The sequence below is a fragment of the Tachypleus tridentatus genome, chromosome 7 (genome assembly GCF_004210375.1).
Source record: "Tachypleus tridentatus isolate NWPU-2018 chromosome 7, ASM421037v1, whole genome shotgun sequence".
NCBI classification, from domain to species: Eukaryota; Metazoa; Arthropoda; class Merostomata; order Xiphosura; family Limulidae; genus Tachypleus; species Tachypleus tridentatus.
Window position 1 is genome coordinate 114,701,850 of NC_134831.1, and position 16,612 is coordinate 114,718,461.

Sequence of the window (16,612 nt, forward strand, 5' to 3'; positions counted from 1 at the left end):
TTACTTTTTTTACAATTACCTTGAAATCAATTATTTATCGCATACCTTTTTATTTAAGGCAACACACTCGTGACTCCAGCCATAAAACGATGATAGGAAAAACGAATAAAAGCAACCCTCGTCACCCCACGATAAATGTCGCTGTAAAAATTCTCTCTCTAAACCACGCAGGCCACTGACGAGGAATAATTTAAATCTGTGTTGTGCAAAACGTAAACTAATAAACCCGTTAACCTGAAAATGACCTACAAAGGTCGAAACGTTGTTCTGTAATTTACCTCAATTAAAGCTTCAATATCCGTACCAGCCGTCTTGAGCATACACCAGTTTTAATTGTAGATCATCCACACGCATTACCAATCAGTTTTAGAACTTACTGCAGTTACAATAATAAGAGTTTTATCTGCATAACATCTCCTCGAGTTGTATACCTGTGTGAAGCTACAGAATGGATTACACTGCACAACAATTTTTTTTTAAAGTTTTTACTGATTGTGACAGGTACCTGGTGGGTATGCACAAATATAGTTTTGGTTTTGCTTCATCACGTAGGAACTTTGAGAAATAGACAGTTAACTGTTTACCGGCAATAACATATTTAATTTCGTTTATGTTTCTAATACGCTATTAAGTTCAACATAATTAAAAGTGTTTTGCTCCTGATTTTCGTTTGTATTCAAATGTCCGGTGCATCACGTTGCAGTGTCCAACAGTAGTCAGCAACCATTGACGGATTCCAGTTACCCTGATATCGTTTTCCATTGTAGCAATGTCCTGGTGAAACTGAAGATTTCGATGAAACGGTACGTGATTGACAAATTTGGATGTGATTTTCGTAATCAACAGCCAAAAATCTATAATGAACAGCCAACAGTGTTCAAGAAGCAAGGACTTTGTTGTGCAGTGTTACATACACACAGTGAACTGACCCCAGGACTTTTGCCTTGTAAGTTCGTAAACTTATCACTGATCCACCAGGTGATGTTTACATTAGTCTTATTGCTAAAGTACCAAATATTGTATTTCACTGCAACAAGTAATCAACTTCCTCTTTTCTTCTTGGTTTTGTTAACTAATAAACTTGGTTTCTTCATGAACTTCATGTGCAGGCATTTTGCTTACGTTCAACACAAAACAAAAGTAGACAAGTATTTCTCTTTCTGAACTATCAGACAAACAAAGCAGATAAATTGAGAAATATTCTTCACCTCTATCTGTAATAATATATTATTTTAAGTTTCGTCTCTGTGGCAACACCTGGATTAAAGACTTAAGAAGAAAACCCAACTTAGTTCAAACTCTTTTCAGTACAAAGATGAGTTTGAACTAAGCAGATTTATTCCTTTCCAATTTATGGAAATACTTTAAATGGTTTCTAAACTTATTTATGATAAATAGAAGTCTGAACCTACACAAAAAGTCATTCATGAAAATCTAAACTAGAATGTTATACAGTCCTATAGGAACTCACGGCTTTAATAGACACTGTGGTAAAGGAAGGTTCCACTTGAACCTACTTATTTCTTGTCTTTTCATCTAATTGCATTGTTTATCTATCTATGTATGTGTTTATTTGCTCTCTAAATCCCCTGGCCCTATTCATCCAATTTCAACCTAAGTCTGTACGTAAACACTATGAACTATGGAAAATAACTTAAGGGATTCAAAATTGAACTTAACCCTATTTATATTTTGTAAAACCTGTTGGTTAATTACTTCCAGCCTATTGAGCCAATCTCGGCAGGTTGACACTTTAAACAATGTTGAATATTCTAAAAAAATTCATGGTTAAAAATGAAAGTTACTGCATTATGAGATGCAAGGTATTGATCTCAAAATCTTTGTTTCTTGACAGATAGTAAACAAACTGCAAATGTTGTTTATGAAGCTTTAAATGTACCTCAGAACAACTGGTATGGGTATTGAAACCTTAATAAAGTCCAGAACAACATTTCGACTTTCTTAGATCATCTTCAGGTCAACAAATAGAGTTTGCTACTGACCATCATCGGGTACGTCTTATGTAAATGGGTACGAGACAGTAGGGGTCATTGCAGTTGGATGTCAGGTTATTAATTAGTATAGGTATTAAGGTGTTCCTTTATATTGGTTTAACTTTGGTTTTAGTTGCTGTATAAGTAGGGCTTCTTTGATTTTGCATTTGTTTATATTTGTTTCCCTACTTAGTATCTAGGTTTTCTATGGTTATGTTCATTTGATTTGCAGTGTTCAAAAACGTCTGGAAGGTGTTTTTGTGTTCTTTCAAGCTGGTTTCCATTTTTCTACTTGTTTCTCCAATACAGAAATCATAGCATTTGTTACATTGTATTTTATAAATAATGTTGGTGTTGTGTTTGTCAGTGTAGTTTTTACATAAGTATGGGCTTTACTTTTATACCTGGTCTTTGAATAAATTTGGTGTTTACTGGAATGTTGTGTTTTGTTATAAGTTTTTCCAAATGTTGGTTATTTTTTGCTGATGTCAGGAACATATGGTATACAGCAGTGTTAGGTTTTGTAGTTTGTTGTTTCTTGGGGTTTATTGTTGTTGATCAAGGTGTGTAATTTTTTCCACAGTTTTTTGAGAAAATGTTATGTTGATGAAGAGTTATTTTGTTGATTTCATCATTAATTTTATGTTTATTTTATCAGGTGAACATAGTTTTGTGACTGTGTTTATTTGGTTTCATGTGCTGAGTCCCAGAGAATGTATAGTCCAGTATGAGTGATTTTTCTGTGGATTTGTGTTTTGAATTGTGTTTCAATTCTTGTGATCTTGAGGTTAAATGCTATTTAGTTAGTTTTTTTTTGGTTCTCAGGTGAACTTAATGTTGGGGTGGTTGAAAAACCAAGTGTATGTTCTGTAGATGTGAATCCAGCAGTTGTATCATCAACATACCTGTACCAGTATAGTGGTGGGTGTAACGTACCTGTGCCAGTATAGTGGTGGGTGTAACGTACCTGTGCCAGTATAGTGGTGGGTGTAACGTACCTGTGCCAGTATAGTGGTGGGTGTAACATACCTGTGCCAGTATAGTGGTGGGTGTAACATACCTGTGCCAGTATAGTGGTGGGTGTAACATACCTGTGCCAGTATAGTGGTGGGTGTAACGTACCTGTGCCAGTATAGTGGTGGGTGTAACATACATGTGCCAGTATAGTGGTGGGTGTAACATACATGTACCAGTATAGTGGTGGGTGTAACATACCTGTACCAGTATAGTGGTGGGTGTAACATACCTGTACCAGTATAGTGGTGGGTGTAACATACCTGTACCAGTATAGTGGTGGGTGTAACATACCTGTACCAGTATAGTGGTGGGTGTAACATACCTGTGCCAGTATAGTGGTGGGTGTAACATACCTGTGCCAGTATAGTGGTGGGTGTAACATACCTGTACCAGTATAGTGGTGGGTGTAACATACCTGTACCAGTATAGTGGTGGGTGTAACATACCTGTACCAGTATAGTGGTGGGTGTAACATACCTGTACCAGTATAGTGGTGGGTGTAAGGCTGTATTGATCATGTGATTCAATCTGTATCATAAACATTTTTACTTCATGTTGGTTTCTCATCACAAATGAAGATTTGTAATGATTTTATGATTTTGAGGTAAAGTTTATGTTGAAGTTTACATTGAAATATGTGATCGCTGTTAGACTTGCATTGTTTTAATTATGTTTAAACATACCCTGTCAGCTGATAGGTATTTCAGCTTGTATATATGTTTACAGCATCAACAAAACATTTAAGGAGGTTTTAAAACACAATCACCACCCTGCCAGTTCTGAAATAAAGCAAGTTCTCTTTAAAACTATATTTCCTATACAATTAGCTTTCTTACAGCATTGACTATCACACAATACTATCAATAAATCACAGATAATTTATTGTAGGTTACTAGGTTACCAGTTGCTTTCAATGATGTTTATAGTATGGTTAATTGCATGAAAGGTTTCAATCCTGAAAGTAATTTTTTATACAACATACAAGTCAAAAACTGTAATGTATTAACAACTACCATGGTACAGCTTGCAGTAAGGTGTTTTAAATGACAAACCTGTAACATATTAACAACTACCATGGTACAGCTTGCAGTAAGGTGTTTTAAATGACAAAACTAACATATTAACAACTACCATGGTACAGCTTGCAGTAAGGTGTCTCAATGACAAAACTGTAACATATTAACAACTACCATGGTACAGCATGCAGTAAGGTATCTCAATGACAAAACTAACATATTAACAACTACCATGGTACAGCTTGCAGTAAGATGTCGCAATGACAAAACTGTAACGTAACAACAACTACCATGGTACAGCTTGCAGTAAGATGTCGAAATGACAAAACTGTAACGTATCAACAACTACCGTGGTACAGCTTGCAGTAAGGTGTTTTAAATGACAAAACTGTAATGTATTAACAACTACCATGGTACAGCTTGCAGTCAGGTGTTTTAAATGACAAAACTGTAATGTATTAACAACTACCATGGTACAGCTTGCAGTCAGGTGTTTTAAATGACAAACCTGTAATGTATTGACAACTACTGTGGTACAGCTTGCAGTAAGGTGTCTCAATGACAAAACTAACATATTAACAACTACCATGGTACAGCTTGCAGTAAGGTGTTTTAAATGACAAAACTGTAACGTATTAACAACTTCCATGGTACAGCTTGCAGTAAGGTGTTTTAAATGACAAACCTGTAACGTATCAACAACTACTATGGTACAGCTTGCAGTCAGGTGTTTTAAATGACAAACCTGTAATGTATTAACAACTACCATGGTACAGCTTGCAGTCAGGTGTTTTAAATGACAAACCTGTAACGTATCAACAACTACCATGGTACAGCTTGCAGTCAGGTGTTTTAAATGACAAACCTGTAATGTATTAACAACTACCATGGTACAGCTTGCAGTAAGATGTTTTAAATGACAAAACTGTAACGTATGAACAACTTCCATGGTACAGCTTGCAGTAAGGTGTTTTAAATGACAAAACTGTAACGTATCAACAACTTCCATGGTACAGCTTGCAGTCAGGTGTTTTAATGACAAAACTGTAACGTATTAACAACTTCCATGGTACAGCTTGCAGTAAGGTGTTTTAAATGACAAAACTGTAACATATTAACAACTTCCATGGTACAGCTTGCAGTCAGGTGTTTTAAATGACAAAACTGTAACGTATCAACAACTACCGTGGTACAGCTTGCAGTCAGGTGTTTTAAATGACAAACCTGTAATGTATTAACAAATACCATAGTACAGCTTGCAGTAAGGTGTTTTAATGACAAAACTGTAACATATTAACAACTACCGTGGTACAGCTTGCAGTAAGGTGTTTCAATTACAAAACTGTAGCATATTAATTACCTTGGTAGAGCTTGCAGTAAGGTGTTGGGAAGACTAAAGCCTGTTTAAACATTTCCTTGTATTTGTTAGAAACTAACTACTGGTGGTTTCACAAGTCATACTGAAAGAATGGGCCATCAAAACATGCACATGACAAACAAAATTATCACCAAGATGGCTCATTACTAACAAATTTGCTTTTTTGACATTTGTTTAAAAGAAATGCACCTCTGTAAAGTAAGCCATTAAAATCAGTTTGATTTTGAAGATGTTTCTTTATATTATCCGTTCTTTAACAGGTATTTAAATTATTATTATCTTGTGGGTTATCTGTTTTGTGTTTCTAGTAATAACTACAAACATACTTCACCAAATCTACTAGTACACGAGTTATTTAAAGATCATAATGGTATTTATTTGGAATTTTTCTATTTCAATTCCCAAATAATATTTGTATTTTGATATATTTTAATTTCTCTTTACATCACAAAACAATCAAAGACTGCTTTGGTGAACACTTAACAGATAACGGGACAACAATGGGGCGGCGAGGGTTACTTGTTCGCCCATTCTGGGGCATCCTTCCTCTTCTGTGGACAAAGAACACAAATAGAAATAAGTGTGAAGAAAACAGAAGAAAAGAAATCAGAAGAGAGATGACATAAATAAAAACATAGTTGTACAGCAAAAATAGAAAACACATTTGGATAAATCCAAAACAAACACAGAAAGTAGACATAAATGTATCTCTCATATTGTACTTAATAGGCCAACATAAAAAACAAAGACTGCTATAACAGTGTTTTTATTTACAGAGGAAGCTTAATTTATAGTTAACACCAAATAAACAATAAATCAGTCTTTGAAATACAAGATCACTTTCTAGCACATTATTATTAAAAGCACAAACATTAAACAAAGGCTGCTCAAACGTTTTAAAGAAATTTCTATTACATACTGTTGTTTCATGAGACTATCACCAAATGTAACACCAAACATCACAATACTTAACTACATTATCAAATATAACAACACTTAAACATAACACCAAATGTAACAATACTTAAACTCCAAATATAAAAAATAATTATAACACCAAATATAACACTTTAACATAACATCAAATACAATACTTAATTATAACACAAAAAATAAAAGTAATTATAACAATAAATAACATTTAATTACAACAATGCTTAAACATGACTCAAAATATAAAAATACTTAAACATAACACTATTGCAATATATAAACATAACATCAAATATAACAATACTTAAACAAAAATATATAATATTAACACCATAAACCACATTAAAAGTGAATATGTAACATTCATTTAAACCAAAATTTGAATTTAAAAAACATATGGTAATTCTAACTGCAGTTGTTAGTTTTTATCTTCTGAGAGTAACAGTTGCAATTGTCGATGTTGGATTTTCTACATAAAGTTTTAATAGTTTTATTAATAAGAGATCTACAGGTCTGTTTCTGCAGTAATCATGTAATGCATATCTTGAAGCTAGAATCTGGAATGGTCAGTTACTAATCAGAAAACACAAAATGATCAACTTTTAATATAGTGTATCTATTTTTGGTATCTATTTATAGTGTATCTCACAGCTGATTTGGAACAGTCAGTTTTTAATCAAAAAGCACATATCCACACTTGGACTTGCAATGGTCAGTTTCTTTTCTTTTGTTCCTAAAGTCCTAAAGTCATTTTATAAACCTGTTATGTCAAGACCCAACTAATGAACACCTATTATGTTATGTCAAGGCCCAACTAATGAACCATTTGCCTATAAACTAATGAGCCAGTAAATAAATCAAGGCCCAACTAATGAACCAGTAATTTTTCTGTTATGTCAAGGCCCAACTAATGAACCAGTAATTGCCTATTATGTTATGTCAAGGCCCAACTAATGAACCAGTAATTGCCTATTATGTTATGTCAAGGCCCAACTAATGAACCAGTAATTGCCTATTATGTTATGTCAAGGCCCAACTAATGAACCAGTAATTGCCTATTATGTTATGCCAAGGCCCAACTAATGAACCAGTAATTGCCTATTACTACGATATGATTCAAAGTACAAAGTAGTCCTACTTCTTTCTCTTCCCCAAGTTTGAACTTGTCCTTGCTAACGTTCTTCAGGTTGGCCCGATAATCCATCTCCGTGTTCTTGGCAATAGCCTTCAGCTTCTCGAACCTTGGAGTATAATAAAAGAACAAGATGAAAGAAATGTTCGGAAAAGTTAGTTAAACTAGTCCTAACCCATGGTTACAAATATCCAATACAGTTTGTTTCAAATTGCTAACACAATTTCTAGTAACTCATTGTAATTTTTCAAAAAAAACGTGTGATGTTATACTGATTCAGTCAGATGTATTTTTCAATGATACAGTAAGTTTAGAGTCGACATGATGAAGAATGTGTGTACTTTTTAAGCTAACTTAACTGTACTTTGAACTCTGTCTCCTACCTGTAATGGACAAATCATCAACGTTTATCTTTATAACTAGTCCTTTCTTGGATCCTCTCTTCAATAAAGGATATTTTTTTCAAATATTAGATAATTAGGGCAAACTTACTATTTGATCTTGAAAATGGACTTGCTCTAATTTCAGAGCAGATGTTTAATCTGTCCCAACAACACAATATGTATGTTAGAATGTTACACTATAGATGGGGTCAGTTCAGCATAGCAATGTTAGTGTAACACTATGCAGGTGGTCACTATAACAGTGCTAATGTAACACTGTAAAGCAATCACTACAACAATGCTAAGGTAACACTATAGAGGGACCAGTATGACAGTGCTAATGTAACACTATAAAGCAATCACTACAACAATGCTAAGGTAACACTATACATGATATCAATATAAAAATGCTAATATAACACTACACATGCAGTCATTATAATAGTTATAGTGACCATTATCAATTCTTTGAGTCAACAAAGTAGAAGATACACAGCAATCTAACATTACACATCTCACTAGCACTACAATGTTAGTGTTTACTAACCTAGAACTAGGTCTAATTACCAGCTATGTATTACGTCGTTTTATGTTTATGTACATTGTGTTAGTTATAAGTTCTACTTTGATTATAATTTTAAATATTTCTAAGAAGAATTACAACACTTAGTTTTACTTTCATTTTGTTAAATACTAGTTAAAAATGAACAAATTAAAGACAATAAAGCTGCAATACTCACTTTCCTTCATACTTCGACACTTTCTTCAGAGTTGGCTTTACGCTACAACGACAGAAAATATAGAAGTATATAAAAACCCAAGTTTAACAGGAAGGTGCCTAATGTGTTAAACTAAACATCCTAGTTACTGAATTTCCTGGTGTTGGCACATGTTACAAACCCAGGTTTTACAGGAAGGTGTCTAATGTGTTAAACTAAACATCCTAGTTACTGTATCTCCAAGTGTTGGCACACACTTTACTAACCCAAGTTTTATGGGATCATATAAAAATATTCAATATAACAGTTATAAAGAAATAAACTAGAACTATAATAATTCTACTCTTCAGGTTTTTTAAACTATTTTGATTTTGTTTGTGATTTGGGCCATCTGTGCTCTGCCCACTGCTGGTATCAAAACCCAGTTTTTAGTAGTGTGAGTCCACAGACATATCACTGTGCTACTAGGGGGTATAAAGAATCAAATAAATCTCAGACACAGATTTATAAACCACTTTTAATTTATTTCTTACCTTAACTAAGATATAATTAGGGAACACTTAATTTAATACAAACTTCTGCTTAGCTGTTATCATACAACATACTATGAATATTTCCTCCAAACTGTTGTGTTTATTATATCAAACATGTCTAACATAAATCTATAGCAAACAAAATGGATACATCTTTCTCAAAACAAGTGAGTATTAGGGTATTTTAATTTTCCAAGAGGAAACTTTGATATCTTAAGTTGGACCAGTTAAAGTGAACACACAAAGATATATGAACAAATTAACAGACTTACAATTTCCCACGCAAATCATTCACTTGGATTGTAAGTTCATTGATCTAGAAAGAAAGAGAATATAGTGACATTTATTAATAGATGAAAGGCAACTTCAAACCAAACCTTAATACAGTTCAGAAAACACAGTAAATTTTAGAAGAGTTCTTCAGAATACAGTTTACACAAGTTTAAACTGAAGTTTTGAACTTTATTATAAACTACAAACCTAATTAGCCTTTCATACGGTTTTAGACATTTTCAAAACATTGTTTCTGATCTATGAACATTTTAAATCAACCAACATTACAGAAAACTGTCATCCGTACTACATTATAATGCATCTTTATTTGTATAAAGTTTTTAATAAAACTACGTACACATTAAGTTTCTTTTCAGATACGTTTCCAGTGATGTCAAGTTTCTGTATTTAAAACATTAAGAACCGAGTCTTTCGTGTGTTTCTTAATCTATATTAACCCTAACTTAACGAGAAGCGAATACTTCCTCCTGTTTCGAATGAATCCTGCTTGTACGGAAATAACTGACCTCAAAATCTTTTTGTCTGACGCTGTACTCCAAGTCGTACTTGCTATTTTCCAGCTGCTTAAGACGTTCGTAATACTCTTTGCAGATAGCTTGAAGTGTTGCTGTAAGGGTTAGGTAGTAAAATATCACAATTTTTAACCCACACCATTAGTAGCACAGAATCGCCATCAGAAAGTTATAACGAAACATAAACAGAGAAAGAAAAGAAAAAAAATAGAGCACAGCCATTTAGCAAGGAAAGCAGGATAATTTGCTCGCACAGCACAGATATAGAAATAATATCATGTTCATGCTGGTACACCTAGTTATCAGACAAACGTTTGTAATGCCACCTAGAATATTCTCCCAAAACGCTTATCATAATTTCGATATTTTTTAAATGTTATTTCTTTTTCCAATAAACATTTGATGAAGTTTTCAAACAAGATTTATATAATCAAAGAAACTGAACAATTTCGTAGATAATTAAAGCTAGGTCTGTTTTGGCTTTAAAATAATTTTCAGAGAAAGTATAATTTTTGGACTATAATAATGTAACATGAAAACTGACACTAATTTTCAAAACAAAATAAGGGAAAATAAAGTTATGGTAAGCTTTTAGGGAAATATATATATATTGTAACATTTAATAAGACAAAATGGTAAAACCGACAAAAAAAACGCTGCAAAACAAATTATACAAATCAAATAAAAACAAAGCCCTGCATTCACTAGTAAAACTGCAAAAGAAACGTAAATCAAATAATCGAAACCAGAGTTATGTTTGAAGCCAAGAAACGACTGGTTTCGTAAGTTCACGTGTCTACGCTATTTAGCATCATGGTCAGTATAGAACACTGATCTGTTAGCAACATTGCATGACTGTATTGTCCGTGAACTACGCCCGTGCGATTGGTCATACCAGGAAGTCCTTTTGGCGTACTTCGTACTCCAAGTCGTATTTCACATCTTCTAGTTCAGAAATTCTTTTGTGGTATTCTTTTAGAATCGCCTGTAAAGTTGCTGTGAAACGAACAAAACTGCTTCAGCTATATTGATTTATACCCAGTATGTATATAAATTAAAGTACATTAAGTTCCATAGGCCAACGAAGATGCTTTCAATGATTTCTGATAAATAATTCCCAGTCATCGAAATTTTGTCACTACTATGGTAATATTCTTTCCTTATACGTTTCATCAAATAACCAAGACGTTTGTTTCTTTGTACCAGTTAGTTTTCTTAAACCGTAAAATGACAATAATGCTGTTTACGTTTAACCTTGTTTAACACGCACTGGAATTCATTACGAGTCATTTCTATTAAGCTAAATAAAATAACGACCAATATAACCTAAGTGTATCTTTAAGGTTCTATTTTCTACAGCAGTGATTAAGGCTATATGTATTCTAAAACATCAATAATCCAGTTGTATCTGGATTATTACACTCTCAAAATCACCGTCCAACTAGGTAAGTTTACTTGTAAAATATCAATAATTCAAGACGAAGCTGTGATCAGATACTGCGCATGCGCTCTCTGTGTAGGTCGCATGTATCAAAGCGGGACAAAAGACATCTAGGTCACTATCTTGATTGGTTCTTTCTTTTTCAAGTTCAGTAACCAGTCAGCCCTACTTACCGATAAATTACTTCCCTTATACACGTAGCGACATGCTGAGCTAACAAAGATATACTCTAGGGTTATAGGTCGTTATTTTATTTAGTTAACAATAATTTGCTTTCCTTTTTATCCGAACATGTTTCAACTTGTCATTCTCATACAAGTTTCGGCACGGTTAAAGAAGTGATAAAACCATTCGAATAACTTATTCTATTGTGATAAATCACTGTATAGTCTCTACTTGTAATATTAGCCAAACATTTCAAAAATGTTTAAAAATGTCAGAAGACTATCCCATATCAAAAAGACACTGAAGCTGTTAACATTTGAACATGTTTTTAAACATTGTAGTTTTGAATTTCAATAAAATGAAAAATGAAATAACAACACCAAAGTTTTCATGTGCACATTAATTTATTTGTACAAGGTTAAGATAAAAAAAACAAAGCACGTACTACATGTCTCGGTTTCATGGTTCATCGTACTGAATGTAAGCTCATGGACAATGACAAGCTCATGAATGCGATAATTTTGAATTTCTTTGGTCAAGGAAATGTGTTATATTATTATTACCTTATTAAGAAAAAAACTAAGGTTTTCAAAATAACACAATAAAAATAGAATATTAGGCAAAAAACTTTAAACAAAAATATTTAACTTTTAACCTGGTTCCAATTTGTGTTGTAAGCTGTAATGGGGTTTTAGTTTTACATCCTTCTATAAGAGTCATTTATAAGACGTGTATTAACATACGGAAACAAGGTGATTCGATATGACAATCTTATAAACAATGAAATTTTCGACTTCATAAGAGTATTACCTCATTTAAATACTTTGAAATACTTCACAAACAAACAATACGTGTTTTGTAAAAGTTCATAATATGACCATCATTGTGAAAGATTTCCAGTTCATAACTAAAAAGTCCACAAATCGTAAAAGAAGACACACAACACCCATTCATTGACGTTATGACCACAAGTACTAAATAATTTCAAACGACACTTGTATATACATATACAATTGAGTACAATGTTAAAATAATTACACAATAAATAATTTATTAAAAGCAGAGATCAACCTCAAGAGGGATCGGCCCTCCTACACATTACCACCTTCAGAAGTGAAGTTAAAACTTTTGTTTTTATCATAACAAAGCCTCGGTGGACAGAGCAGATAGCCCGATGTGACCTTATGTTTTTTTGGTTTTTCTTATAGCAAAGCCACATTGAGCTATCGACTAAGTCCACTTAAGGGAATCGAACCCCTGATTTTAAGGTTGTAAATCAGAAAACTTACCGATGTTCCAGCGGACTAGAGGTTAAAGTTATATAATTACATAACTATTTGCATACTTCAAGCGCCCTCTATACTTTAAAAAACAATCTATAAAGTATATGTCCAGTACTTTACCTCTTCTAATCCTGGGTCAACTTCTTTGTTCAACACAATAACAACTCAACATAATTTACCGGTATAACATTACTCCAATCCATAAAATGACACGTGCTTGACACATATTCTGATAATATCAATTCATTTACTTTATGTATTTCTACTACATTTTTATATTCCTTCATCCTTAATTTTAAGTTTATGCTGGTGTGTTCAGTATATATTCGGCCACAGACACAAAGAATTTTGTAAATCCTACATTTATTAATTTGTTCTATTCTTTCAAACTCGTGAGGGCCCGGCATGGCCAGGTGGGTTAAGGCGTTCGACTCGTAATCTGAGGGTCGCGGGTTCGCATCCCTGTTACATCAAACATGCTCACTCTTCCAGCCGAGAAGGCGTTATAATGTGACAGTCAATCCCACTATTCGTTGGTAAAAGAGTATCCCAAGAGTTGGCGGTGGGTGGTGATGACTAACTGCCTTCCCTCTAGTCTTACACTACTAAATTAAGAACGGCTAGCGCAGATAGCCATTCGAATAGCTTTGCGCGAAATTAAAAAATACAAAAACCCGTGAGAAAAAAATTATTTTTTTTACAATGCGGAGAGAATGTTACACTGGATTATATATATTATATTATGTTGCCTGTTATTGTTGATGAACCTTCAACCATCGTGTTATGAACTTTACCTTTTAGCTTTCTACATGATGATGTCCTTTCTTACGACCTGTCAATAATTTCAAGGTTATATCCTCTTTCACGAGCTACACTTTTGAAAAAACATTAATTCTGATCTCATTTTAGGGTTAGCTTGGTTTCGTTTGGTTTATTTTGAATTTCGCGAAAAGTTACACGAGATCAATCTGTGCTATCCGTCCCTAATTTAGCAGTGTAAGACTAGAGGGAAGGAAGCTAGTCATCACCACCCACCGCCAACTCCTGGGCTACTCTTTTACTCTTTTTTTTAGTGAGATTGACCGTAACATTATAACGCCCTCTTGGCTGAAAGGGCGAGCATGTTTGGTGTATCGGGGATTCGAACCCGCGATCCTCGGAATACGAGTCGAGTGCCTTAACCACCTGGCCATGCCGGGCCTTTATGGTTAGTCCATGACATTAATAAATTATTTATCGAGTACATTTTTTACCGTTGTTCTTTTAATTGTATACAAGCAGAATTTGTTTGTAGTGCATAACTAAACAACAAGCACAGCAGGAAGTTGAACTCTGAATTTACTGATATTACCCTGGAGGACTACAAATAGAGAAACTCCAACTGAACCTAATGGATGCTTTAATAACATAATGTTTAAATTGCTTGTTGCTGAATTATTATAACTATATTTACTGAAAGACTATCGCCAGTTTTATGTTGTAGGAACATTTCTTACACACCTGCCCCTCGCTGGTACAGCGGTAAGTCTACATACGGATTTAAAACACTAAAATCAGGGGTTCGATTCCCCTCGGTGGACTCAACAGAGCTCGATGTGGTTTTGCTATAAGAAAACACGCACAATTACACACCTTGGGGTTTGTTCGATAAAGATTTTAATATTAAACAAGAGATATGTACACACAATAATAATAACTGATACGTATACCGTGAGTATATACAAGTTAAGATGTTTAAACGGTGTTTATAAAACTTTCGCAAATATCCTTTAACCTAGGCCTTGTACACGTACGTTTATATAATCTACAAACTAAACCTAGCTTCCTACAAAGAAAATATTGAACAATAGTTAGAATAATTTTGTGGACATTTCACAGTTTAGCTGCTGTCCTTCTGTCAACTGTTTATAATATATGATAACAATATAAATTTCTTTTGTGTGTAAAAACTATAAACGTACCTTCATTAACGCCATCTACCGGTTTTGGATGTCCCGTCCTCTGAATAATGATTTTCTTACGTTCTTCAGCTTTCCTCTCCTGTTCTTTTTTCAACTCTTCAGCGGCTTTCTTTCTCAACAGTTGCTATAAAAAAAATTAAAATGCGAATTTCAAAATCAACCATTTTGACACATTAATTCCTATATATGACAAAAATCTGTCAACTGAAACAGTACTTTCTGCACAGCTCTGCAAATCCTCAATTTTTCTTTCATTTCAAAAATCCTTGTTACATCTCTAATTATAAAACGGAAATTATTAACTCATTCTACAGGTTCTTTTGTAAGTTGTGTAATATTATTGTTAGTTCAACGTTTTTAACGTAATTCAAGTGTGAATACTGTAAACAACACAGTATTATAAACCGTGTAAGTTGTGTAATGTTACTTGTATTTTAACTTACCCTCAGTTTCTTCTTACGTTCTGGTGTCATGAAACCTTTCTTCCCTTTCTTGGCCTTAGCGGCCTCTTCCAGCCGCTTCCTCACATCAGCCTTCTTCCTTTCCTTCTCTTCTCTCTTCCGCTTTTCTTCCTGTAACAATGTTAATCAAACTGTTTTTGTTGGAAACTCAAAATTGTCAGCACACTTTCATCTCCATAGAAACTGTGTAAAATTGTTTGAATAATTAATGATAAAAACAACAACTACAAGACCACAATGACTTTGAATCTGGCATGTTTCAGTCAAAACATGACTATATATGTCAACACAGGCATAGGGCATGTTTCAGTGTAGACCTGAGGATATATGTCAATAAGTGTTAATACCCACACCAGCCGTTCTGAGTTACATTTTTATTTCAAGTGGGTTTCTCATCATCAAGAAGGACATGTTTAAATGTAGATATCAGAATACATGTCAACATGGACATAGAAGCATGTTTCAGTGTAGACACGAAGATATGTTACTAATAATGATATTCGAAATGAATTAAGTACTTCCATCAACTGTAGATTGTTGTCACTATATCACTGTTATAAACCATCTTGAATAGTATACAAATTGGATGATGTACTTCCATCAACTGTAGATTGTTGTCACTATATCACTGTTATAAACCATCTTGAATAGTATACAAATTGGATGATGTACTTCCATCAACTGTAGATTGTTGTCACTACATCACCGTTATAAACCATCTTGAATGGTATACAAATTGGATGCTATACTTCCATCAACCGTACATTGTTGTCACTACATCACTGTTATAAACCATCTTAAATAGTATACAAATTGGATGATGTACTTCCATCAACCGTACATTGTTGTCACTACATCACTGTTATAAACCATCTTAAATAGTATACAAATTGGATGATGTACTTCCATCAACTGTAGATTGTTGTCACTACATCACTGTTATAAACCATCATGAATAGTATACAAATTGGATGATGTACTTCCATCAACCGTACATTGCTGTGACTACATCACTGTTATAAACCATCTTGAATGGTATACAAAGTAAATGATGTACTTCTATTAAGTTTTGATTTCAACAACAAATATAATTTAAAGAAAATAATTTATTTCACGATAAATATACTCTTAAAAAAAACACAAAAGGGATATTTTTGTTATTTTAAAGAGAAATATATGTAATAACGTTACAAGCTCAGAGTATGTGATGTTACACGTATTAAGGCACTGATTGTCAGACCAAAATGACATAAAAGTTGTGCACTTTGAAAACGGAGGAAAACATCGGATTTTTCGCCAAAACGCATGCGTGTCCAATAATTTATTTGAAAGATCTGCTTGTTCTGCAAGTGCAACATGTGCAAAATCCCTATAAAAGTACGGGTTCTCG

At 33.6% G+C, this 16,612-nt stretch overlaps 1 protein-coding gene across 10 annotated transcripts in view; it reads right to left on the reverse strand.

Annotated features, from left to right (window-relative positions):
• LOC143257922 (troponin I-like) overlaps nt 1–16,612 on the reverse strand; it is a 44,090-nt gene that overhangs the window by 695 nt on the left and 26,783 nt on the right. For 4 of the 10 annotated variants that reach the window (XM_076516971.1, XM_076516973.1, XM_076516970.1 and 1 more), the window contains 6 exons: nt 15,205–15,333; nt 14,762–14,885; nt 9,906–10,006; nt 9,378–9,421; nt 8,594–8,635; nt 7,477–7,579 (listed from right to left, as the gene is read on the reverse strand). In XM_076516971.1, the coding sequence (XP_076373086.1) occupies nt 7,477–7,579; nt 8,594–8,635; nt 9,378–9,421; nt 9,906–10,006; nt 14,762–14,885; nt 15,205–15,234 (444 nt within the window). In that variant the 5' untranslated portion in view covers nt 15,235–15,333. Of the gene's footprint in view, nt 1–45; nt 5,957–7,476; nt 7,580–8,593; nt 8,636–9,377; nt 9,422–9,905; nt 10,007–10,806; nt 10,908–14,761; nt 14,886–15,204; nt 15,334–16,612 lie in introns of all 10 variants that reach the window. The other 6 variants (XR_013032017.1, XR_013032016.1, XR_013032018.1 and 3 more) reach the window with 3 other exon arrangements.